This window comes from Lissotriton vulgaris, chromosome 1_2 (assembly GCF_964263255.1).
Source record: "Lissotriton vulgaris chromosome 1_2, aLisVul1.2, whole genome shotgun sequence".
Taxonomy (NCBI): Eukaryota; Metazoa; Chordata; class Amphibia; order Caudata; family Salamandridae; genus Lissotriton; species Lissotriton vulgaris.
Genome location: NC_141686.1, coordinates 285,728,154 through 285,753,196, shown reverse-complemented (window position 1 = coordinate 285,753,196; position 25,043 = coordinate 285,728,154). Strand labels below are relative to the sequence as shown.

The 25,043-nt window shown below is 46.8% G+C and overlaps 1 protein-coding gene across 1 annotated transcript in view; it reads left to right on the top strand.

The window, feature by feature from the left end:
- The window catches only part of CABP4 (calcium binding protein 4), a 53,698-nt gene that overhangs the window by 24,137 nt on the left and 4,518 nt on the right, over positions 1 to 25,043 (top strand). The window contains exons 3-5 of the mRNA XM_086953762.1: positions 8,775 to 8,918; positions 15,600 to 15,709; positions 17,535 to 17,682. Coding sequence (XP_086809888.1) covers positions 8,775 to 8,918; positions 15,600 to 15,709; positions 17,535 to 17,682 — 402 coding nt within the window. The remainder of the gene's footprint in view (positions 1 to 8,774; positions 8,919 to 15,599; positions 15,710 to 17,534; positions 17,683 to 25,043) is intronic.

Sequence of the window (25,043 nt, the reverse complement as noted above, 5' to 3'; positions counted from 1 at the left end):
AATGCATTTTAACATTCTATGCCAGCGTGATTGTTGGAAAATCTAAAGCTCACACCCCCTCGCAATCTTATTTAACAAGCTGCACCCCTGCGCGCAGAGCAGTCTGATGCCAGCGAAAATTCTTGAAAAACACCATAAAAGTACCTTTTTGGATTTTTTTTATTAAAAACAAAATTTTTGATGAAACTCCGCATGGATGTAGAACAAATCTCAGTACTGAAATGGAGCTGGTTTCTGCGAAAGAGGAGATAAGATCCATTATGGACAATGGAGGGAAGGCTGCGGTCATTCTTTTAGATCTGCTCGCAGCTATCAACACCGTGGGCCTAATTCACAGAACTAACTTAAGACAAATTCCTAAACTTACTACTTTTGGTATTCACAGAAGTTAGGATTTTGTCTTAAGACAGATTTAAGACAGACTTAAAAAAGACTTAAGTTAGGATTCTGTCTTAAGTTTGTCTTAAGACAAAATCCTAACTTCTGTGAATACCAAAAGTAGTACGTTTAGGAATTTGTCTTAAGTTAGTTCTGTGAATCGGGCCCCGTGAGTCATGTGATCCTTTAGATTGTTTGGCCAATATCTGCAATACATCTCCTCCAATCTTTCCTTATGAATAGAGAGCAGTCAGTCTCCCGTGGGGAATTCAGCTAGAAACCCTTCTCACTGCCTTGTGGCATTCCACCAGGGTCGTCACAGAGCCCCACACTTTCTAATGTTTATGTGGCCCGTTAGCCAAATTGATTCAATCTTTGGTTTTTCAACAATTTCATACGCTGACGACATTCAGATTATTGTGTCAATTTCTAGCAATGTGGAGGAAGTCTCTCACTGCTTCATAGTTGCATGAGCAATGTCGCAAAATGCAGGGCTGAACTGGGAACCACAACCGTCCCTGGCAAAGTGCTCGGCCGGCCCCATGTCCCCACACGCGAGGGGCGGTTGGAGGTGCTGCAAAAACGGCCCTGTAACGAAAACGGCCTCCTGGGGCCAATAACCATCCCCCATCTGTGCGGCGCACCGTGGGATTGCCCGGTGCCCGCTATGGCCAGTCCGGGCCTGGAAAAATTTAATCGTTTGAAGCTGGACTTGCAGAAAATGGAGGTCCTTCTTTTTGGAAAAGACCTCTAATTTTGGAACCCGTCCTTGTGCCCCAGTGTCTCTAGGACCTCTTCCCGCTCCGATCTCGAAAATAAAGAACTTGACAGTGATCTTTCATTTATAGACCAGATAAATAAACTTAACTCTGCCGGTTTCTTCATCTTAAAAACCTTGAGCAAAGTTCTTCACTTTATTTCCCATGATTTGCAGAAATCAGTGGTGACTGCATTGGTATTGTCCAGGCTGGACTGTTGTACTACTATCAGGGCATCCAACAACGGAAAAAGGCCATTACATTGCATGTGTTACAATGCATGCGATTACAACGCAGTTGTTACAACGACCACGTTGTTACATTGCAGTACATTGCAACGCAAGTTGTTACATCCACTTCCTGTAGGGGGTGCGCTGACCTAAGGAATAGTATAATTTACTATTCCAATACCTTCCCTACTGTTGCGCACACTGGAGTTGGAATAGTAAATTATACTATTCCTAAATCCAGCACGCCCCTACAGCAAGTCGATCTAATGACTTGTGATGTAAAGATATCGCTTCCTAACAACGTGGTTGTTGCAACAACCGTGTTGTAATTGCATGCGTTGTAAACCCATACGATGTAAGGCGCTATATTCCCAACAACTTTCCCTAAAGAGACTCCAGCTTCTGCAGAAGGCAACCACCTGCCTCCTCAAAAAGCACCCAAATATCTGTCAGTCTGTCTGGCCTCAGTGGAGCGACACTGGCTCCCAGTTAAGAAAGGTGAGGTCTTCAAGGCTCTTTGCGAAGCACATAAAACACTTCACGGGATTGGCCCGGATAACTGAGGAAAAAGTTCACCTGGTTTGCACCAGGGAGAACTCTGCGCTCAGCTGTATTGAAAACAGCTTCCATACCAATATGCAATCAAGCTCCCAGGAAAGTGTGTGTGTGGGGGGGGGGGGGGGGGGGGGGGGTATTACTTTATTAAGAACCAACAGAATCTTACTCGTTTTTAGAAAACTGCTCAAGTCCTGGCTTTTCTCATCCCCTGTCTGAACCTTTGGGTCTTTATATCTGATACATGTCAGCGCCTAGAAGCCGCTGGGCATTTGTGCGCTTGGTAAATATGATCAATACCAATACAGGTGAACCCTTTTAAGCAGCCTTAGCATACTGATGGATTAATGCCCATGTTTCAAAACAAGGGATTGCAGGTGACATGTGGGTATTTGCATAACTCTCTAAGCCGTTAAGCTGTTCTACCATGACTGCAGCTTGCAATGTGCATGTTATGCAGAATCTCTGTGACAAAAGCATCAACGCACAGAGCTGTCTTACAAAGAAAACAAAACAAGACCTGCACGTTGTATGCAATGCTCGACAGCAGGTACATTAACCCTCTGAAGTGACTGCCCGTCGGATCCGCATAGATCTCTGATGCAAGAACATTAAACCCGAAGTGGCCGGAAGTGACGTGCCCTGAGATGAGCTGGAGACCTCTGAAGCAGGGTCTTAAAGTGCAGTCTGTTAAAGGCCAATGAAAGGAACCACGAACAGCTTGACTGGAGTTTGAATATGTATTGACACACTGAGGGGTGTCGGTCAGTGACTCTGCTCCGGCGTCAACCCCTTCACACGCCACCTCTTCCTGCCCCAGAACCCTCCCTTCCCCTCCATTCATGGGCCTCTGAATACACACCCTGGCTCCCAAGCAGAAGCCCTGCCCAGGGAGGGCAGCCGAGGGCTTCTGAGCGGGTCCTTGTCGGGGTGGAGTGCGACACTGTTTAGGTCTCGCCTGTCGATGCGCATGCGCATCGAGCAAGCGAGAGTATTGGGACTTATCCACTCTTTCCCCAACTTGCAAGGAATCGTGGCGATTCCTTGCAGTGCCCGTGACTTTTAAGCTCAATGCGCATGCGCATTGAGCTTAAAAGCGCGTGCACATGCCCCTTGCCGCCTGCCTTGCCTACTCTCCCGCCCCCTCACTTCTTGATTGCACGGCCGCTAGGCCGTGCCTCCCCTACTCTCCTCCTACTCTCCTCCCCTCGCCGTCTGTTCCCGCACTCCTCCCACACCCCCGCTCCGCCCCCTCCCCTGCCTGCCATGTCGCGTCGAATTTCTCCTCCCCCCTCCCCCCAGCCGCCTGCCTTGCTACTTTCTCCTCCCCCCTCCCCCCAGCCGCCTGCCTTGCTACTCTCCCGCCCCCTCACTTCTTGATTGCACGGCCGCTAGGCCGTGCCTCCCCTACTCTCCTCCTACTCTCCTCCCCTCGCCGTCTGTTCCCGCACTCCTCCCACACCCCCGCTCCGCCCCCTCCCCTGCCTGCCATGTCGCGTCGAATTTCTCCTCCCCCCTCCCCCCAGCCGCCTGCCTTGCTACTTTCTCCTCCCCCCTCCCCCCAGCCGCCTGCCTTGCTACTCTCCCGCCCCCTCACTTCTTGATGGCACGGCCGCTAGGCCGTGCCTCCCCTACTCTCCTCCTCCTACTCTCCTCCCCCCTCCCCTTATCTGGCCTTCCCTCCGTCTGTTCCCTCTCCCCGCTCTGCCCCCTCCCCTGCCCGCCGTCTGTTCGAGACAAGACGAGAATTCCCTCTCAATAGGTAGGATATTTTACATTATAGGTTTAATCAACGTTTTGATGTCTGCAAAACCTGAGTTGAAATACTGCGGTAGTGGCCTTGGGGAAACTCCACAGCACGACACAAACCTACGTGTCTTACGGAGCATATTGCTAATATCTCCTGGCCATCTTCCTGCCCACCTTAAGGTGATTTAGATCCTAGGGATCGCAGCCCGTCTATGAAGGAATGTAATATATTATATATGCTGCGCCAATATGGTTCATCCTGGAGGCATACGGGCGCATATGCCCCTCCTGATCAGGACGTGCTAGGTATGTGCAGAAAGAAACACTATCGCTTCCTCACAACGTTAAGATTTGTAAACGGGTTTTATGCTCCGGGCAACAGTTTGGTGCAAGTATACAGAGCAGGCAGGCCACTCTCTTAAAATTGACCGAGTACGACACAGTGTAGATGCTGTAGACACTTGGTGGTGTGTGATCCTGGGCGGATTGGCTCAGCACCTATCCACATCTGGAGCCCCCAGAATATCAAACGCAGAATGTACGTTGATAAGCAGTACCCAAAGAGGATAGCGCACTGCACAGCTCTTTTCGACTGTCTCCTGCTTAATATTACACACTATGAAAGCGGGTGTCACTTTATCGGCCCGTTACATACCGTTACATACAGACAGGCGTGGACCCTAAGCCCCCACCCGCCCAAGGTGGAACGCCTGCTTGCCACTGGCGCCTATTTCTCATCACGGGAGGAGGCATCATTTAAAGATACCAGATGGGAGGTAGACGGGCTTCCCGAATCACACTTGCTTCACAGACGCACAATCTGACCGTGGCCGCACGCCCCCTCCCTCAGCCACCCAACTATAAATTGGGAGAGGCAGCCAAGTGTGAAATGTGTGAGTAATTCGATTGGGAACATGCTTCCGGGAGTGAGGGGTAGAGGATAAGCAACATAATGTATGTGTTTTTATTTTGCGCCCAAACTACTTTATTTAGTTTCTGTGAGCGCACGTTGTTTACATTGTGACGAAGGGAGACGCTTAAAGTCACCCAGTGTGGAAAAGATGGCAATTAAGTCATTTGGGCATCCGATTGATTGATGATGAGGGGGAGAAAAAGATGCTCGCAGTTGTGTTTTGGACAAGTTATTGATATGAAATAATTTTTGTTTTGTTACTGTCAGTTTTACATTGCACAGTGTGTCATTGCCTTGTAGAGCTTTAGGTGTTTCGGAATGTCGTTCCGCGCGGCTCCAAGGTATTCTTTGATCTGTTGGTGTATGGTTCTGGCGTGTGAGGTAGGAGGGCTTTACAAACTGGATTAGTGTCAGGATTAGTTTCGGTTGTATTTTTATTTAATCAGCAGAATTCCCCTCGGGTTTTTTGCACCTCGACACATAGTCCGATACACACTCACCCTCACTCACCCTCAACACCTCAGCCTCACCCTCACTCACCCTCAACCCCTCACACTCACTCACCCTCACTCACCCTCAACTCCTCACCCTCACCCACACTCACCCTCCCTCAACCCCTCACCCTCACTCACCCTCAACCCCTCACCCTCACCCTCAAACCTTCACCCTCAACCCCTCACTCACCCTCACTCTCACTCACCCTCACTCAGCCTCAACTACTCTCACTCACCCTCAACCCCTCACCCTAACTCACCCTCACCCTCACTCACCCTCAACACCTCACTCACCCTCACCCACCCTCAACACCTCACCCTCAACCCCTCACCCTCACTCACCCTCACCCTCACTCACCCTCACTCACCCTCACTCTCACTCACTCTCACTCACCCTCACTCTCACTCACCCTCAACCCCTCACCCACCCTCACTCACCCTCAACCCCTCACTCACCCTCACCCACCCTCACCCTCACCCTCACTCACCCTCAACCCCTCACCCTCACACAGTGCAATAGGTCTCAGACCATTTCAGTTAGAGCTTTAAGAAATGTTTATGGCTTTTTTTATTTGTAATTCTTTAGCATTGGCTACAGGAAACAAAAATGCTAAACATTTACAAAAAAAACCCATAAACAATTCTAAAAGCACTAACTCTAATGGTGCGAGACCTATTGCATTTCCAATGCTTGTTATGAAACGGGTATTAGGAAAAGTGGAACACATGTGTAAATCAAGCAGCTCTAGACTTTTTAAGACCTGCTTTCTGGGTGATCTCCGAGGGTCAGGAAATCACAGGCATGTGAGCTTGGGCAAGGTGTGTGATAATGTTTGAGAAATTGTAAAGATAAAAACATTGAGACATCCCTTCTCTTCTCCCCACAAAGTGCCACTGGTCCAGCCACGGTGCATGCAATAAGAGAACAGCATCACAGCTTGCACAGAGCTGCTTGCTACTGCCGCCTAGTTTGTGTACAAAACCCACATGCTGCCTCAAAAGCAGCCCACACACTGCCACAAAAGCAGCCCACACACTGCCACAAAAGCAGCCCACACACTGCCACAAAAACAGCCCACACACTGCCACAAAAGCAGCCCACACACTGACACAAAAACAGAACCCACACACTGCCACAAAAACAGCCCACACACTGCCACAAAAACAGCCCAAACACTGCCACAAAAACAGCCCACACACTGCCACAAAAGCAGCCCAAACACTGCCACAAAAACAGCCCAAACACTGCCACAAAAACAGCCCACACACTGCCACAAAAACAGCCCAAACACTGCCACAAAAACAGCCCAAACACTGCCACAAAAACAGCCCACACACTGCCACAAAAGCAGCCCACACACTGACACAAAAACAGAACTCACACACTGCCACAAAAACAGCCCACACACTGCCACAAAAGCAGCCCACACACTGACACAAAAACAGAACCCACACACTGCCACAAAAACAGCCCACACACTGCCACAAAAAGAGCCCAAACACTGCCACAAAAACAGCCCACACACTGCCACAAAAGCAGCCCACACACTGACACAAAAACAGAACCCACACACTGCCACAAAAACAGCCCACACACTGCCACAAAAACAGCCCAAACACTGCCACAAAACAGCCCAAACACTGCCACAAAAACAGCCCACACACTGCCACAAAAGCAGCCCACACACTGACACAAAAACAGAACCCACACACTGCCACAAAAACAGCCCACACACTGCCACAAAAATAGCCCACACACTGCCACAAAAACAGCCCAAACACTGCCACAAAAACAGCTCAAACACTGCCACAAAAGCAGCCCACACACTGCCACAAAAACAGCCCACACACTGCCACAAAAGCAGCCCACACACGGCCACAAAAACAGCCCTCACACTGCCACAAAAACCGCCCACACACTGCCACAAAAACAGCCCACACACTTCCACAAAAACAGCCCACACACTGCCACAATGCCACAAAAACAGCCCACAAACTGCCACAAAAACAGAACCCACACTCACGTGTCAGACTGGCCCACCTGGCACTGTCAAATTGCCCCATAGGGCAGCACGACCATGGGCCTAGCGAGGGGTCCCCAGCTTGTCCAGTGAGAGTGAAGTCAATAAATTTTACATTTATTAGCAAACAGTTTGGAAATAAGAAAATTTGAAGTCATATTACCAGTCTTCTTTATCATGAAGAAAAAAGCAGGAATAAACGAAGCAGGTTCCCAAAAACAGCCTCTCTATCTTCCTCGATGTCTACCTCCCATCAGGACTCCGAACCCATCAAAAGTTAAAGTCAAGAAAATTTCAAAGTCTTTTGCACCCAAAAATCGTTCAGTCCGACAGCATGTTGTGGTGCGAAAATAAATTTTAAAAGCAGCTTTTTTTTCTCTCTTCCAAATGGCCTCTTTTATACTCCTTTTCACTAACTATCTAACTAAAACTTGAAACTTTAGGGTCCATACTCATTTCTCATTGGTCCATTCAAAGGGTGATGAAGATCACCTCTTCTCCTCATTGTCCAAAATTTGCAAAGTCACTTCCATAATTCTCATGTGGTCATAATTATTTGGTTTTGTTGCACATCATCCTGTCCTTAATGTCGATACTTCACTCAATTTTCCCAGGCTCACAACTCGAGCATCTCCTTTGGCACCATTCCGCTTTTCTGGGCCACACTAACCTTGACTCCAGTAGCCCAGGCACAGGCTGCTGGTACATCTATCGAGCACAGTTGCGCATGCGCTAGTGTCACACTCTCTCAGAGTCTCGAAAAACCTCAATTTTTTACTAGCCCGCACGGGCCTTAATGGGAACTATTATAGAAACAAACACAATTAACTGTTAGATTTTAAAGTAAAGCCCTTCTGTTTACCTCCCACCAAGCAAAAAGCAATGAAAATGCACAGTTTACTTACCAATTTTCTTCGTTTTGCCACAAAAATACTTATAATAAGCATACACGCACAGCTATACTCACTTAAAAGCATTATTGCACTATATTAGTATGACAATTTCACAGGATTAATGTATTACAGTTTGCAACATGAGCAAATTAGTATCCCACGTGTACTTTTCTGTGTGTGCTTTTCTTTTTGTTGATTAGTTTTAACACTCCACTTGATTAATATGTGTTATAGTTAACAAGGGGTACACAAAATGTTTTGTCACTCCCTTGCTCCATCAGCATCATGTAGGATGGAGTTAAACAAGTCTACAAGAGGATCCAATGTTACTGTTTGCCAAAAGCACTGCCGGTCTCGAGATCTCACTTCGTTTTAAGGTCCCAGGGGCCTCACTTGGTTCTAATTGTGTGGTGGGTCCTTCCAAAATTACCTACATCTCTGCATCTTCTCCAGTTCAATTAGAATGGACATATTTTAAGTGTAGCCACTCAACTGTGCTTACCTTTAGTTTTTAATTCCCAGGACAAAATCTTTCCACCGTGCTTATTAGTATATTGAATATATCAGGGGTTGTGACATCACGTGACCTTTGGCCTAACATCACTATCACAGCACATGACCAGGCGTGAAAGGGAATCCATGGGGTCCATGGATGAGCTTGGATCAGATTGACCCCCTTTTGCCCACCTAACAGTTTGAGTGAATGGTAAGCGCAGCAGCGGGTGATCTCTTTTTGGTATTGATTGAACCCTAACGCATGCGCTCTCTCGTCTTCACCCTCAGAGCTCCTCGAAGCCTTCAAGGAGTTCGACACGGACCGCGATGGATACATCAGCTACAAGGACCTGGGCGAGTGCATGAGGACCATGGGGTACATGCCCACCGAGATGGAGCTGATCGAAATCTCCCAGCACATCAAGATGAGGAGTGAGTGTGGGGGCGAGGAGGGGGAAGTTTGGGTGCTGGTGCCAGAGGAGAGCCAACACTGAGGCTGCCATGGGCAGGACCCACGAGGCACAGCATTATCCATGACATGGCATAAATAGGACCCCTGAGGCACAGCTCTATGCATGACATGGCATAAATAGGACCCCATAGGCACAGCTCTATCCATGACATGGCATACACAGGGTCTCTGAGGCACTGCTCTATCTGTGGCATGTCATAAACAGGATCCCTGAGGCACATCTCTTTACACGAGATGGCATAAACAGGACCCCTGCGGCACAGGTCTATCCATGACATGGCATAAACAGGACCCCTGCGGCACAGCTCTATCCATGACATGCCATAAACAGGACCCTCTGGAGCACAGCTCTATTCATGACATGACATAAACAGGACCCTCTGGAGCACAGCTCTATTCATGACCTGGCATAAACTGGTCCCTCTGGAGCACAGCTCTATTCATGACAAGGCATAAACGGGACTACCACAGACACAGCTCTATCCATGAAATGTCATAAACAAGAGCCCTGAGGCACAGCTATGTCCATGACATGGCATAAACAAGAGCCCTGAGGCACGGCTCTGTCCATGACATACAAGGGACCCTCTGAGGCACAGCTCTATCTATGACATGGCATAAACAAGAGCCCGGAGGCACAGCTCTGTCCATGACATGACATGACATACGAGGAACCCTCTGAGGTACAGCTCTATCCATGGCATGACATACGAGGGACCCTCTGAGGCACAGCTCTGCCCATGACATGACATACGAGGGACCCTCTGAAGCACAGCTCTGTCCATGACATGACATGCGAGGAACCCTCTGAAACACAGCTCTGTCCATGACATGACATGCACAGGACCCCTGAGGCACAGCTCTATCCATGACATGGCATACAAGGGACCCTCTGAGGCACAGCTCTATCCATGACATGACATAAACAGGACCCTCTGGAGCACAGCTCTGTCCATGACATGGCATACGAGGGACCCTCTGGAGCACAGCTCTATCCATGACATGGCATAAACAGGACCCTCTGGAGCACAGCTCTATCCATGAAATGACATACGAGGGACCCTCTGAGTCACAGCTCTGCCAGTGATTGATATATACAGGAGCAGTTGGATCACAGCCCCCTCATCCAGCGGAGCTCCGTGGTGACGTTTTTGCAGCCCTCGGGGGATCAGGGGTTGAGGTTTGTCTTTCAAGGAATGAATCTGTTGAATGCTTTTGACAGACAGTCCTTCCATTTAGGACTGGCTTTTGCTGGGCAGCCCAAGTCTCAGCTGCAAAACTAGAGCTGGCTAGAATAGTTTCCATAGTCCAATCTTTTCAGGCACAGGCTTGTATTGTGGGATGTAGCAGCATTTCTGTACCGTGATGTTGAATGGATTCATATAAAAACATAATGTGTATGGTGGCACTCATACATTTTAAGAGGCCTTATCTGCTCTCTCTATGTTTATAATTTGTATGTCTGAATGTAAAATACACTTCCCACCTGTACCGACAATAGACGTTGTATATGCACCGTTTTCCACTTTAATTAGCGTTCTCATGTCTATTGATCACACTTAAGTGCTCTGGCGCCTCCCTGTGGCATATTTTGTACAAGACAAAACTGTAAAAAATAAAAATAACAAGCACTGGCATAGCCAATAGGTCTCACCTTTGGGACCTAATACGTGTTTATCCATGCAACAGTTGATGTTGTTGCACCAGGGATATTGTGCTGCATGACTAAACACTTATAAGGGCCCAAAGGCTAGACCGATTTGCTATGTCAATGCTTGTTTTCACTTTACTGCTGTGCTAAAGGGAAACCATACCTGGGATACCTGGGAACCGAGAATCTGTTCAATATTATTGAAATTGTCTTCCAACACTTGCCCGTGAAAAAGATACACAAGTGTACTATCTGCTCCTACTTTTAAACTCAAAAATAGCTGCTTTAGAAAAAACACAGTGCAAACAACCCCCCACCCCAACAAACCGCAGCCAACACTTGAAATGAAATGAAATGAAATGAAAACGGGATTTCTAGAGCGCATGGCTGCCCGGGGGCGTCCCAGCGCTGGGATTGTACTAGCCACTGAGAGGGGAAGCAAAAAACGGGAAGGGAATAGGCAAATTATTGTGGGAACAGGTGGGTTTTGAGAAGCTTGCGAAATTTGTTGTGATTCGTTTCTGCTCGAAGATGGATAGGTAGGGCGTTCCACAGTATTGCTGCTGCAACTGAGAAACGACGTCCTCCAGTACGGGCGTTCTTAATTTTATGTACTGTGGCCAAGTTACCATGGGAGGAACGCAGAGATCTGTTGGGTTTATATGGGAAGAGCCTAGTTTTATGCAACGGGGGACCCTGATCTTGTAGAGCTTTGTGCGTTATACATAGTGCCTTGAATTTGACCCTTTCACGGATTGGGAGCCAGTGAAGGGTCTTCAGTGCAGGTTTAGCTGAAGTTCTGCGGGAGTTGCCTGTCAGGAGCCTAGCAGCGGCATTTTGAGTTCTCTGCAAGATGTTCAGGGTTGCTTCAGGGGCTGCCAGGAAAAGGGCATTGCCATAATCGAGCCTCGATGATATCAGCCCTTGTATTAGAAGCTTTTGAGAGGGGGCAGGGAGCAGGGGGAGAATTTTCCTGGCTGAGCGAAGTAGGCCTACGCAGGTACCTGCGTTTTTTTTGCCTGGGTTTTAAGAGAAAGGTCCTGTTCTAACCAGAAACCCAGACTTTTGAGCTCCGGCTTGGGTTTGGGAAGGGTCCCTAGGCAAGATGGCCACATTGCGCTGGGGAGGAGTGATGTTTGTGGTCCCAGTAGCATGAGCTCGGTTTTAGAGCCGTTCAGTTTCAGTCTTGAATCACACATCCACTGATAGATCCCTTCAAGGCAGTCATGAAGGTTTTTGATTTGAGCACTCTCTAGCGAAAAAGAGACCACCATTTGGGTGTCATCAGCGTATGTGATGGTTTTTATCCCAAATGGGGAGACCACTTCATCCAGGGGGGCCATGTAGTTATTGTTAAATATGTGTTAAATAGTGTAGGGCTCAATGAAGAGCCCTGGGGGACCCCACACTGGAGGGGGAAAAAAATCGGATCGCTCATTACCTTCACAGACCTGAAAGGTTCTGTTTTTAAGGAAGGAAGTGAGCCAGCGAAGTGCGGTGTTTCTTATTCCTAAGTTGGACAGTCGCTGTATCAGGATCTCGTGGTCCACAGTATCAAATGCAGCGCTTAGATCCAGGAGGATCAGTAGCACCGTTCCCCCTGAATCCAAGATGCATCTGGCTTCCTCCATCACTTGAAGAAGGGCGGTCTCGGTCCCCTGCCCAGGACGGAACCCAGTTTGAGAAGGGCGAAGAAGGTTGTTGGCTTCTAGGAAAGCTGATAGTTGTTGATTAACAACCTTCTCCGTGATCTGACTTATCCCTGGTAATAGGGAGGTAGGGCGAAGATTGGAGAGATCAAGTGGGTCGAGATCTGGTTTTTTCTGTATGGCTTTTACTACTGCATGTTTCCAGCTATGGGGGACCACTCCTTGGCTGAGGGAGGCGTTGATGAGATCGGTGGCCTGGTGTGAGATAGTGGGCCCCACTTGTTTGAGGATATGAATGGGGGCAGGATCGTTTGGAGAGCCACTTTTCATCCCTGAGAGAGTTTTAAGGAATTCTTCCTTGGTCATCTGATGGAAGCTGTCGAGGATAGGACCATTTAATGAACGAGTCAAGGTTTCAGCGGAGATTTTGTTAGATTTGGGGGGGAGGGTTTGTAGAATGGTGGTTATTTTGTTCTGAAAATAAGATGCTATTTGATTGCATCTAGCAACAGAGGGTAACTGGGTTGGGGAGGGATTTGGAATTTTTAATAAGTTTTTGAAAATTTTATAGGTCTCGCGGGACGAATTAGAGGCAGATTTGATTTTTTCCTCATAGAATGAGGCCTGAGCAGACTTTCAGGCTAGTTTATAGATGTTCATTGATTTTTTATATTCTTCTTTAAAAAGTGGGTCCCAGTTTTTCCTCCATTTGCGTTCTTGAACTTTACAATTTTTCCGAAGAATCTTGAGTTCTTGGGAGTACCAGGGGGATTTAAAAGAGGTGCATTTTTTCTTTAGATTTTTCTTCGGAGCGACTTGGTCTAAGGTAGAGGTAAGCCAGTTGTTAAATGTTTTATCTGCTTTGTCTGGGTCGGGATCTGCATAAGGGGCAGAGTGAGTTAGTTTTTGCACCCAATTTTCAAGAGGTATTTTGGACCAAATTCTATCCTGTTGTCTTAGGGTGAGGGTCTGGGGGGTGACAGGAGTGATCTGCCAAGAAAAAGGGATCAGAAAGTGATCTGACCATGGGAGGGGGAGTGGGTGGGAGACTTCTAGATTAAGGAGATTAGTGAAGAGTGGGTCTAAAAGATGTCCTTTGGAGTGAGTTACTTCGGAGTTTTTAAGTTGGATGTCAAATGCTTTTAATTCCGAGATTATATCTCCAGCAACTTTATCTTTGTTGTCCTCAAAGTGGAGATTTAAGTCTCCTAGAAGGAGAAAGCTGGAGGTCAAAGTGCTAGCAGAGAATTGACGAAATTTCCTAAGCTGGTGGGAGGACGATAGATGAGAAATCCCGAAAGGGTTTTATTGGGATTTATTTGGAGGGAAAAGTGTAAGTTTTCACAGTCCTCAACTTCTCCCAAATACTCGACAGTTTATAAAACTGCCCCTCAGGCCGCCTGCTGTATGTGCATATTTAATGCCAGCACACATGTAATTTTAATTATTTTCAAGGTGAAGAACAACGAAGCGTCATTATCAAGCAAATGGTCTTTTAAAGACCTGTGAAGTACTCAGGTGCGGCTGTGTGTGTGCCCGGGAAGCTGTCTCAGCTCGGGCTTCCCCATACCAGGGGTGGAGGGCTGAAGCTCTATGAGCTCAATGGGCGTTGTGCTCCTGTGAAAACTATCTGGTTTGGGCAAAGCATATCTTGAGCAGAACCATTTTGAATTTCACACACAGGCAGCAAAGTGAAAAACATTGCAAGTTTACACACCCCTAGAAAAAGCCACTGAGGACTGAGAAAGTTTAACCATGGTACTTTTAACTGTGTGACCTGCAGAAGTAGTCTTTTTTTCACTTTACTGCTTCGCGAAAGGGAAAACATACCTGGTATACCTGGCAACCGAGAATCTGTTCAATATTATTGAAATTGTCTTCCAACACGTACTTGCACTTGAGAAAGATACACAAGTATACTTTCTGCTCCTACTTTTAAACTCAAAAATAGCTGCTTTAGAAACCAGGAGGTCATGTTGCACGGAACATGTATGTTGGCAGGATAACACGGCTCCTTAGCTTTTCGTATTGCGGAGTGGTGTAAAGTGTCAGCAAATGAAGTGGGAGATACGGTAACGCGATAGAATCCAATGGAAGGTTGGGCTGGGAAAAGTCAATGCCTGCAGAGCTACTCAGCATGAAAACAAACAGCTGATGTGCATTATAAAAAAACCATAGGAAATGCGGCCTCGGTTACAAACACCTCGTCTGACTGCCTACAAATAGCCTAAGGCGAGGGGGTGTCTGTGATGAAACTCAGCAAAATACGCCCTGGAGCTATCCCACAACCTTATCTGTTGTCTGTTATTATAACAAGTCTGAAGTCTGCAGACTGGGGACATGTGTTCACCACTCAAAGGAATTTCAGTGGAGCGCAGCCAGAAGTCCATGGACAGCCGTTACCTTGCGGGAGCTAGCAGCGGCAGGGGCGATAATTGCTAACAGATGGCGCCGCTGCTCGCTCCCGCAAGGGAAATGCCGAACATGCACGATTGCCAATAGAGAACAGTGCAAAACAAGCACGAGTTTGAACAACAGTCCTGAGCAATTCCAAGAGGTCCCTCCTAAGAGGCGTTTGCGTGCTGCATAGGAGAGACCTAAAAACATACAATGTGTCACGCGCCTCTCCTTCTAACCTTCATGTTAATAGGGTTTGTACAGAGTCACGGTGCATGCCAGTTTTTGTTGTAGGCAGAGATGTTTTAAGGGCAAAGTGGGCTCTGGCCCTGGGCCCCAGCCTTTCAGAGGGGCTCCGCTGAGAGAGTCTTGCCCTGATGATCTTGAAATATTCTTAAATTATTGTTGTAAATAGCGTTTTCTTTTAATCTATTTTTAATGTGGGTAATATGTGAGAGTCTATTACACATTTTTCTGACAACTGTTGTGTTTATGTTTCATGCAACATCTATAAAAAAAGTTTCTTTTAGATAAAAAGAGGACCTCACATGTGAGAAATGGGAGGGAGGTCACTATCCATGAATATTAGATGTAAACACATTTAAAATTCATACCATTGTGGCTGTGCATTGACAGTGACTCAGACAAAGGGTGCATGACAGAGAGGAAACTGGATCATAAATTCAAAGCTCTTATGAACAAGGGCCCACAAAATATGTTTGGCCCAGGGCCCCCAAATTCCTTAAAGCGTCCCCGAGTGTAGTGTGCTGGTAAAACTCAAAATAAAAAAATAAAAACATTAATAAATGAATATTTCATTTTATAATTGAAGACCTCCATTGACAGTCTCCACAGACAGACCTGCTCAGCTCCTCTTCCTATTACCAACGGTTAGTCCCACCCCGAATCTTATTCTCAACCCCCGCGTCTCTTGTCTTCTGCAGTGGGCGGCCGCGTGGACTTCGAGGACTTTGTGGAGCTGATAGGACCGAAGATGCTGGCCGAGACGGCGCACATGGTGGGCGTGCGCGAGCTGAAGATCGCCTTCAAGCAGGTACTTACCGCAGCTCCCGGGCGTGTGTGGAGGAGTAGTTACATCTGGATGAGGCAGACCAGGGCAGAGAAGGAGAATAGGCAGACTCAGCGGGTGCAGTGATCTGTGCCATCACACCCAGGGTCTCCTTCATCTCCTCAAGGAAAGGATGCCAGATGTGTAAAGGCTGTATGGCGCCTCCTGCTGGCAACACGAAAGGCAGCCACTTGGTGATGCCTTGTGCTGGAAGGAGGTTCAGAGTGAGCTGAGGAGCTGGCCTGAGGCTTAGATCTGACGTCCAGCTCAGAAGGGTTCCACTGCAGACCAGACAGTGCCCGTGTTCACTCTGACTAGTGACCCCACATTGACGTCATTGCAGCTGGTCAAGACTCATCCAGGGCCTGCAAAGAATGATCACATCACCCCCATCCTGATGGAACTCCATTGGCTCCCATTTCCGACTGACCACATCTTCAAAACCAGTAGCATCATTTACAAAGCTGTCAAGTCCAGCATCCCCACATATCTGACTGAAGAGTTTATCATCTCAAGTGGCACACCAGGAGAATGGAGGCAAAGAAGTGCAGAGAAGAAGGCAATACGCCTTCACCATCTATGCATGCAGGATGCAGAACAACATCCCTGTATCTCTCAGGGTTGCCCACACCTGCTCCATTTCAGGGAGAAGCTGAGTTTGCACTTCCTTGAAGAACACTACAAATAATACAGTAACAGTTGCCTACTCTTGCCAGAACCTAGCTACCGCTCCAATCACTCGTTGGCTATCTTTGGCTGTATAGTGCTCCGCTGTCTTTTGGCTATGTTTGTCCTATACAAATATCCCATACACACATACACACAGGTGAGCCAAATAGCTAAATATTACATAAAAGAGCAAATTCACAGAAGGGATAAAAAGAAGGTTGTGAGAAGGAAAAAGAAGGAAAGAAGAATTGACAAAAGAAATGAATGAGGTGGGAAAGGAAATACAAGGGTCATTTATTATAAGATGTATACTATACTAACCATGATTTAAAAAAAGTTTTAAAACACTTGACAAAACTCACTGAAATTCATAACAAATAGAAACTGAAAATATGAACCAAAAATATGTCTGACCTATTGTCCTACATAGACAGACTGAGATAGAAAGAAAGGGAGAAACAAGCAGACAGCAAAAGAGATTGGTAGAGGAGAACTGGAAACGATGTTAATGACAGGAGAGATGAAAAATTGGTGTCCATTTTAGGTCCAGGAAGGCTAGTTTACATACCAATCAATGGTTAACAGAATAAGTTTAATTGTTAAATTGTTGAAAATGCTGATAGGATGGTTCGGTGAATGAACTGCTGACTGCTAGCACATTCTCCGCACTGCTAGTCATGAATTTAAATTCTGGCATGGCCAATTCTAACTTCCATCATTCCAAGGTTCGCAAATTCAGCACCCCAAAATTAGGTAATAGTAATACCTGTTATTTGTATAGTAGATAGAAGAAACTGTGTTGTTCAGTTATTTATTTAGATTAATTGTACACAAATGTATCTAATCTGGACAGTCTCAAAGAATTGTCATGGATTTGATCCCCATTGGCCTACTCTAGACAGTCCTTAAGAATGTAGAGGGGGAGAGGGAGGGATAGAGATGATGGAGAAGGGGATTTAAATGAGAAGATTGTTGTGAGAGAGAGAGAGAGAGAGAGAGAGAGAGAGAAAGAGAGAGAGAGAGAGAGAGAGAGAGGGAGAGAGAGGGAGAGAGTGATTGACGGTAAGGATCAGGAAGGGAGACCGTCCACTCTAGGACACCAGGCTCCAAGCATGCAATCAGATCTCTGTTTTTCCCACAGTTCGACATCAATGGTGACGGAGAGATCAGCACGCTGGAGCTGCAGGGTGCCACGCAAGCCTTCCTTGGGGAGCAGCTCAAGCTGAACGAAGTGGAAGAGATGATCCAGGACGTGGACCTCAACGGAGATGGCCACGTGGACTTCGATGGTGAGAGCACAAGCGCCCAGTGCATAGGCGCAGCCACATTCACAGGGACGCACTCGCTCTCCGTCGATCCCAAGTAAAAATATGGGACCAGGTGTGCGAAGCATTTTTATGGTCGCAAATGCTCTGATTCTGCATTTGTGACCATGAAAATACTTTTTCAGATCTACCAATCCCATTTTAGGAGATTAAAATGTTTTTCTGACTCCAGAATTGGGGCTAAGAGTGCATACCCATTAGGTATCTGGAAAGGGTGCTTTGTAGGCGTCCCTTCCAAATACCCAATTGGTAGGCTGTCAATGATTGGCGACCGAAATCCAATTGCGAAACATTGAAAAGGTACCGAGATCTCAAAGGAGTTGGTAACCTCTTCCCTTATGAGAAAGTACACCAAAAGTTTGTTGAAGAGCTATCAGTGGTCTACTGCCAACTTTTCAACAAATGTTCACAAACAAGGAATCTTTGTATTAAACGCAGTCCCATACCTTTTCTTTAAATGCAATCACATACATGGTGGTCAGCTGGCCACAGCAGGCCACCAAATCCTCTGTTGGCTTCCAATAGGGTTTAGTGACAATTTACAACCGCCCTCGTTAATATTCATGAGTTGGTCGGATTAAGTCCATCCACGATTCTGATTTCTAAGAAACGACCTATTACTACAAAGGACTGTTCTTGAAGATCTTTATTGGACCCAAGATATTGGAGGCTGGACATGATCTAAAGGTGTGTTGCAATATATCTAATACCAGGATTGTATTCATTGTATGCACTTGTTTTTAATCAATTCAATTCTTAATCTTTATTTCGGCTCATTTCGGCCATAAAAGATACATTACAACACATACATTATGCACAGTGAGAAAAACATACCAATTGGAAGCAGAAAATATGTACAATTCAACGATTAGAACAATAAAAATCATCCTTGGTAAAATAGGCATAATCAATTTATTAATGCATATGTGTACTTGTCTATTTAAATCTACGATTTAAATTAATAATTATAACCAATTTATTATATGGATTGATTAATCAATCCTTTTTTTTCTTGAAAATAATAACATTATTTTTAAAATAAATAATGTATTGGTTGCAATTTGTGAGCACTACTTTATGACCAAATAGCCATACATCTGGCCAAAGTCTGCAAAAATATTCTTTGGCTTTTCAAAAACATAGAACGACAAAAACGTCAACTTACCAAAATATATCCATACAAAAATTTCATCCAACATTCAGTTATTGAATTCAGCCAAATGCTCTTGTCCCAAATATTAGGACTGAGCAACTGTGCTACAATGCCTCAAGTCCTACCACACCAGGTGGCAAATGCTTTCGTGTGGGATAAGCTGCAGGCTGAATTTTTTATTGGAAATAAATATGTAAGGTTGAGATTTTTCATTCTTGCTTTGCCCGTTTATCACTATATTCCCCTTTTTTCTACTACCTTGTCTCAGTTTGTCCAGCTTCATCACTCTTCCCCCGGCCAAAGTCTGATTGTGAAAAATCAGTCCTGTTTCCCCCAAAATTAGAGTGCGCGCAAGTGCTCACTACTGGCAGCTTCTTGCACACATCTTTCTCTCTCTTTCGGTCTCTTTTTCTTTAATAGGCGGTGTCGTGACTGATTTGCGGATCCGGGGCACGCAGTGGCTACTGATCACCAACTGTGTTAAATGATGGGGCCTTCTACCACTGATATTTAGACTGAGCACCAAGTACACCCCTTTAGCACTTGATCTTCAGGATAAGAAAGTGAAGTGGTCCAAGGCGTAAACAAGGAGGTCATGAATCAGAACTCAATATAGGCACTGATAGCATGCAATAAACCAGTTTCCAGCCAGTGTATTGTCTTAAAAAAGAGAAATTAATTTATTCTGGTAACAACATACTATATATAATCAGTGTCACAGAAGTAGGTATCCATATCGTTTGTTCATGGTAATCAGAAGTCTGCGTCCACTGGTTGTGCTTGAATCTCAATGTTATACTAGGACCCTTGTCTCCATGTCACAGGCCTTCGCACAATCCCTCCTCGTTCATAAGCAGAGCTACCTTTGGTACTCTGAAAATAACAAGGGCCAAGGATGGTTTCTGTTAGACCTGGTAAGTCATCTGGCTTAAAGATGCAATTGTGCAAGGCGCCAAAGCCATGTGTCCCAGGCAAGACCTACTTGTTTATGCTACTATATTGAGGAACCAATCAAGGCAATGATAGTTTGGAAGAGGAAGAACCAGCCAGCCATTTATCTGCTAAATTCATCAGTCACTTGTCTCTTACTGTACTTAGTGAATACTTTAGTAGTCTACGTACACCTATGACTTAGAAACTAACTTGTAGGCTTTTGGCCAACATACAAATGGTTCTTGGTTCTAAGTAACAGGTTTTCTTTGACTTCTACAGTCTACATTACTAACCTCAACATGGGTTGGGTATTATCAGGGGTAGCACACGAAAGTCATCGAATCAATCTGGGATTTTTATTGACAAATAGATAGGAAGTATTGGTAGAGGTGAGGCCGAACGAGCTCGGGGATGCCGGGTTTCCCTAAGCTCCAGGGAAGATTCTTGCCTTGCGGTTTCCTGAGCCACTCCAAGTCGCAGCTGGAACTCCAGGAGCCCAGAACTTTAGTGACTCAGCAAAAGAACTGAGAAAAAGGAGTGGCATGGCCTCTGCATAGAAAAAGGATCTGCAGCCTTCCAAGTGCGAAAGAATCAAGATGATGGCGGCCATCTTACAGTGAGTCAAGATGACTGTGGCCATCTTACTGGGAGTCAATATGACGGCGGCGATCTTACAGTGAGTCAAGATGATAGCAGCCATCTTACAGTGAGTCAAGATGACGGCGGCCATCTTACAGTGAGTCAAGATGACAGTGGCCATCTTACAGTGAGTCAAGCGGCCATCTTACAGTGAGTTAAGATGACCGCAGTCATCTTACAGTGAGTCAAGATGACGGTGGCCATCTTACAGTGAGTCAAAAAGACAGCGGCCACCTTACAGTGAGTCAAGATGACAGCAGCCATCTTACAGTGAGTCAAGATGACGGCGGCCATCTTACAGTGAGTCAAGATGATGGCGGCCATCTTACCGTGAGTTAAGATGACGGTGGCCATCTTACAGTGAGTCAATATGACAGCGGTCATCTTACAGTGAGTCAAGATGACAGCAGCGATTTTACAGTGAGTCAAGATGACAGCGGCCATCTTACAGTGAGTGAAGATGCCGGCAGCCATCTTACAGTAAGTCAAGATGACGGCGGCCATCGTACAGTGAGTCAAGGTGATGGTGGCCATCTTACAGTGAGTCAAGATGATGGCGGCCATCTTACAGTCATACAGCAGTCATGACTCCCTCTGGTGAGAACAGGGAGTCCTTAGAAGCTAGTGGCAAAGCAAGATACTGGCATCATCTTTGTAATCCATTTCCAAGCAGGTGATGACAGAGTAACTTTCTTAGAGAAGGTAATCAGGGACAGCTGGATGGACTTTACAGGGGTCCTTCAAACCTTCCCTCCACTTCCAAGTGGAGGCCGACCATAAAGGGGGTGTGAGGAGGAGAGGAATTGAATGATGGGGTGGCTCAGCAAAGACACCATAGCACAGGCACTAGAAGATATATTTGTGGGTGATTCGTGCACAACTCAACCTGTGTGCATATGAAATAAGCAGACAGCCGAGGGACGATTTTGAGTGAGGCGTGTGATTTTCACCAGTGGGGGTATCACAGTGAAAGATAAGCAGACCTCAAAAGGAGGGATGCTCTACTTGAAGGACTGCATCCAAGGCTCAATAGAGACTTTAACTAAGTACACCACTTTCCTCCAAACACGATATCCTCTCTGCATCTCAATAGGTGGAGCTAGAAGACACTGATCTATCCGCTCTAACCAAAGGTGAGAGGTTACTGAAGGCTTCCATTGGGAAGATCCGCACCAAGCTCGATACCATGGAGCGAAAAGTCACGACTTTTCGCTCCAAAATGGAGACTCTGAAAAGAAAATTGAGATAAAAGAGGGAAAAGTAAATGTTATGGAGAGCACACCGCATCAAGCAAACAATATCTGTTCAATACCTCCATGTTTCATTCTCGTGACATACTTGCGATTGAGCGCCTCGAGGAACAGGTAGAAGACCTAGAGAATATGAGCAAAATGAAGATTCTTTGAGTCCTGGGAAGGCCTGAACCAGATTGCGATCATGGCAGTGAGACCCTAGAAACCTTCTTAAAAACCAAAAAAGGAGATTGAACAGGAGGCACTTGCTGATTTAAATGTAGACAAAGATGATTACGAAGAGGTTGGTGGCAAGGAAAGCACAACTGTCAGGAGAATAAAGTTCCACTTCTTCCTGACTGACATTCGAGTCTGAAAATAAACCCATAAACAGTGTCTGGGCCACAGGTTTCAATTTCTGGTCAGGAATGAACTGCCTGAAGCCACAGACCAGTCTTAGCGGGTGCCATGTCCTGGTGGCATGGCCGAGATTCACCTATTGAGATGTAGGCCATTGTTATGTCATCATATTGAGTTTTGTAAAGTGCTTGGTCACCAAAAAGGTTTCTTGGTGCTAAGTAACAGAAGACAGCACAGAACCTTGCCTCAGCCTAATTGTAAGCTTGTCTGAAGAGCCAGTCTTCAGAAGCTTCTGAAATCTTAAGTAATTGGAAGGGAATCTGATCTCTGAAGGGAGGGGATTCCAAAAACTAGGAGAAAGAACCGAGAATCTAGAGCCCCCTAATCTCTTCTTTTTGAAAGGGGGAATTGTGAGAAGATTCAGATGAGTGAACCTTAGACTGCGAATGGGTGCATATTTTTTTTGTGCAAGAATATTTTTTTAAAACAGGCGAGTCTTCTGTCTGGTGTCAAGGACATCAAACCTGGGCTTCTTTTGGAATTCTTTAGGGCATATCATCAAGCCCCTTATCGCCGCTTTAGCAGCAGGATCGGCGATAATGTTTGTGCCTTTCTTGATAATATGGCCCATTATTTATTCATGCACTCCGCCAGTATTTTATCTCAAATGTATCTACCCTAAAAAGTATCTAAATGCAAAATACATCGTTGTCATTGTATAAGGTTTTATCTGTAAATCACTTCCTGAATATAAGCTCCATCAACCCTATTAAACTATTATAAACACATATGTAGCCTTTCTTCGATATGCAGGCCACTGGGCATCTCAATCTTAAATCAGTCTGAAATTTTGATCTCCTCTTCGTTCAACCCTATTTAAAGGTAATAAACGAACTGCTGGACGGTGGGTCTGGTGATGATGCTGAGAAAATTGACGAGCTGCTGCATAATTCACACTTGACTTTCCTGGCTTGGCTATGCTTGAAAGCCCATATATTTACAGGATTTATAGTACTTCCAATATAGTCTATTTTTTGTCCTGGGGGACAAATAAGGATATCTATGACATATTGTGTGGAACAGCACAAAATAAATTCAGCCACTTCAGCAATCCTTTCCTAATGGCCTAGGTCTGAAGCGGGTAGTACTTGCAAAGAACGTAAGAAATCTCTGATGTGTCTACCAAGCCAGGTCATGTAATCTGCCGAGCACATTCAAGGAATCTGTGGTGTGTCTGCCAAGCCAGGTCTTGGTTCCAAACATCATGCCAAACCCTACATATTTCAGGAGCCTGTTTATAAGTTTATACCAGCATTGGCAAAGCCAAGAGGTCTTTCCATAAAAGGCATCACCAGACCTCTTGGATTTGCCCATGCTTTTTCCTGATGTAGTTGTGCATCTGCAAAAATAAAAACACTTGCCCGATGTGGTGGAACACAATCAGTAAAAATAAAATAAAAAGCCACTGCAGGGTTCTGTCTTAAATGTGTTTATGTATGAAGGTAGGAGTCAATGAGGCTGCAATCTCAGCAGGTGGGGCTGCAATCTCAGCAGGTGGGGCTGCAGTCTCAGCAGGTGGGGCTGCAGTCTCAGCAGGTGGGGCTGCAATCTCAGCAGGTGGGACTACAGTCAGCATGTGGGGCTGCAATCTCAGCATGTGGGGCTGCAATCTCAGCATGTGGGGCTGCAGTCTCAGCAGGTGGGGCTGCAGTCTCAGCATGTGGGCTGCAATCTCAGCAGGTGGGGCTGCAATCTCAGGAGGTGGGGCTGCAATCTCAGCAGGTGGGGCTACAGTCAGCATGTGGGGCTGCAGTCTCAGCATGTGGGGCTGCAGCCTCAGCAGGTGGGGCTGCAATCTCAGCATGTGGGGCTGCAGTCTCAGCAGGTGGGGCTGCAGTCTCAGCAGGTGAGGCTGCAGTCTCAGCAGGTGGGGTTTCAGTTTCAGCAGGTGGGGGTGCAGTCTCAGCAGGTGGGGCGTCAGTCTCAGCAGGTGGGGCTGCAGTCTCAGCATGTGGGGCTGCAGTCTCAGCAGGTGAGGCTGCAGTCTCAGCAGGTGGGGTTTCAGTTTCAGCAGGTGGGGCTGCAGTCTCAGCAGGTGGGGCTGCAATCTCAGCATGTGGGGCTGCAATCTCAGCATGTGGGGCTGCAGTCTCAGCAGGTGGGGCTGCAGTCTCAGCAGGTGGGGCTGCAATCTCAGCAGGTGGGGCTGCAATCTCAGGAGGTGGGGCTGCAATCTCAGCAGGTGGGGCTACAGTCAGCATGTGGGGCTGCAGTCTCAGCATGTGGGGCTGCAGCCTCAGCAGGTGGGGCTGCAATCTCAGCATGTGGGGCTGCAGTCTCAGCAGGTGGGGCTGCAGTCTCAGCAGGTGAGGCTGCAGTCTCAGCAGGTGGGGTTTCAGCAGGTGGGGCTGCAGTCTCAGCAGGTGGGGCGTCAGTCTCAGCAGGTGGGGCTGCAGTCTCAGCAGGTGGGGCTTCAGTCTCAGCGGGTGGGGCTGCAGTCTCAGCATGTTGGGCTGCAGTCTCAGCAGGTGGGGCTGCAGTCTCAGCATGTAGGGCTGCAATCTCGGCAGGTGAGGCTGCAGTCTCAGCAGGTGGGGCTGCAGTCTCAGCAGGTGGGGCTGCAGTCTCAGCAGGCGGGCTGCAATCCCAGTGTGTGTTGTATTTTATTGGCTGAAATCCAAGGACCAGTGGGCCTCGTACGGTTTGAGGAGGGCACGCCCCTGAACCAGGTGTCTGCTTGTGCCTTAAACGAAGCAACTTCTCTGCATTACTAAAGCTGCCGATGGGCTGTGCACGAGGGTGCGGTTCCTGTTCAGCTGGACGTGGGTGTAAATCGCCAGGCCTCTCCACCTGAAGTCACGCGCTTCTTATCGAAACATGAATCGGTCGCCAGCCCTTCGTGCGCAGGTCACTGGGACACGTTGTGCAGTGTATGCTTCATTTGTGTTTATTGGGTGGTGCACCAGATATGAAAGACACAGTATAAAGGCTCGCGGGCCGGCATAGTG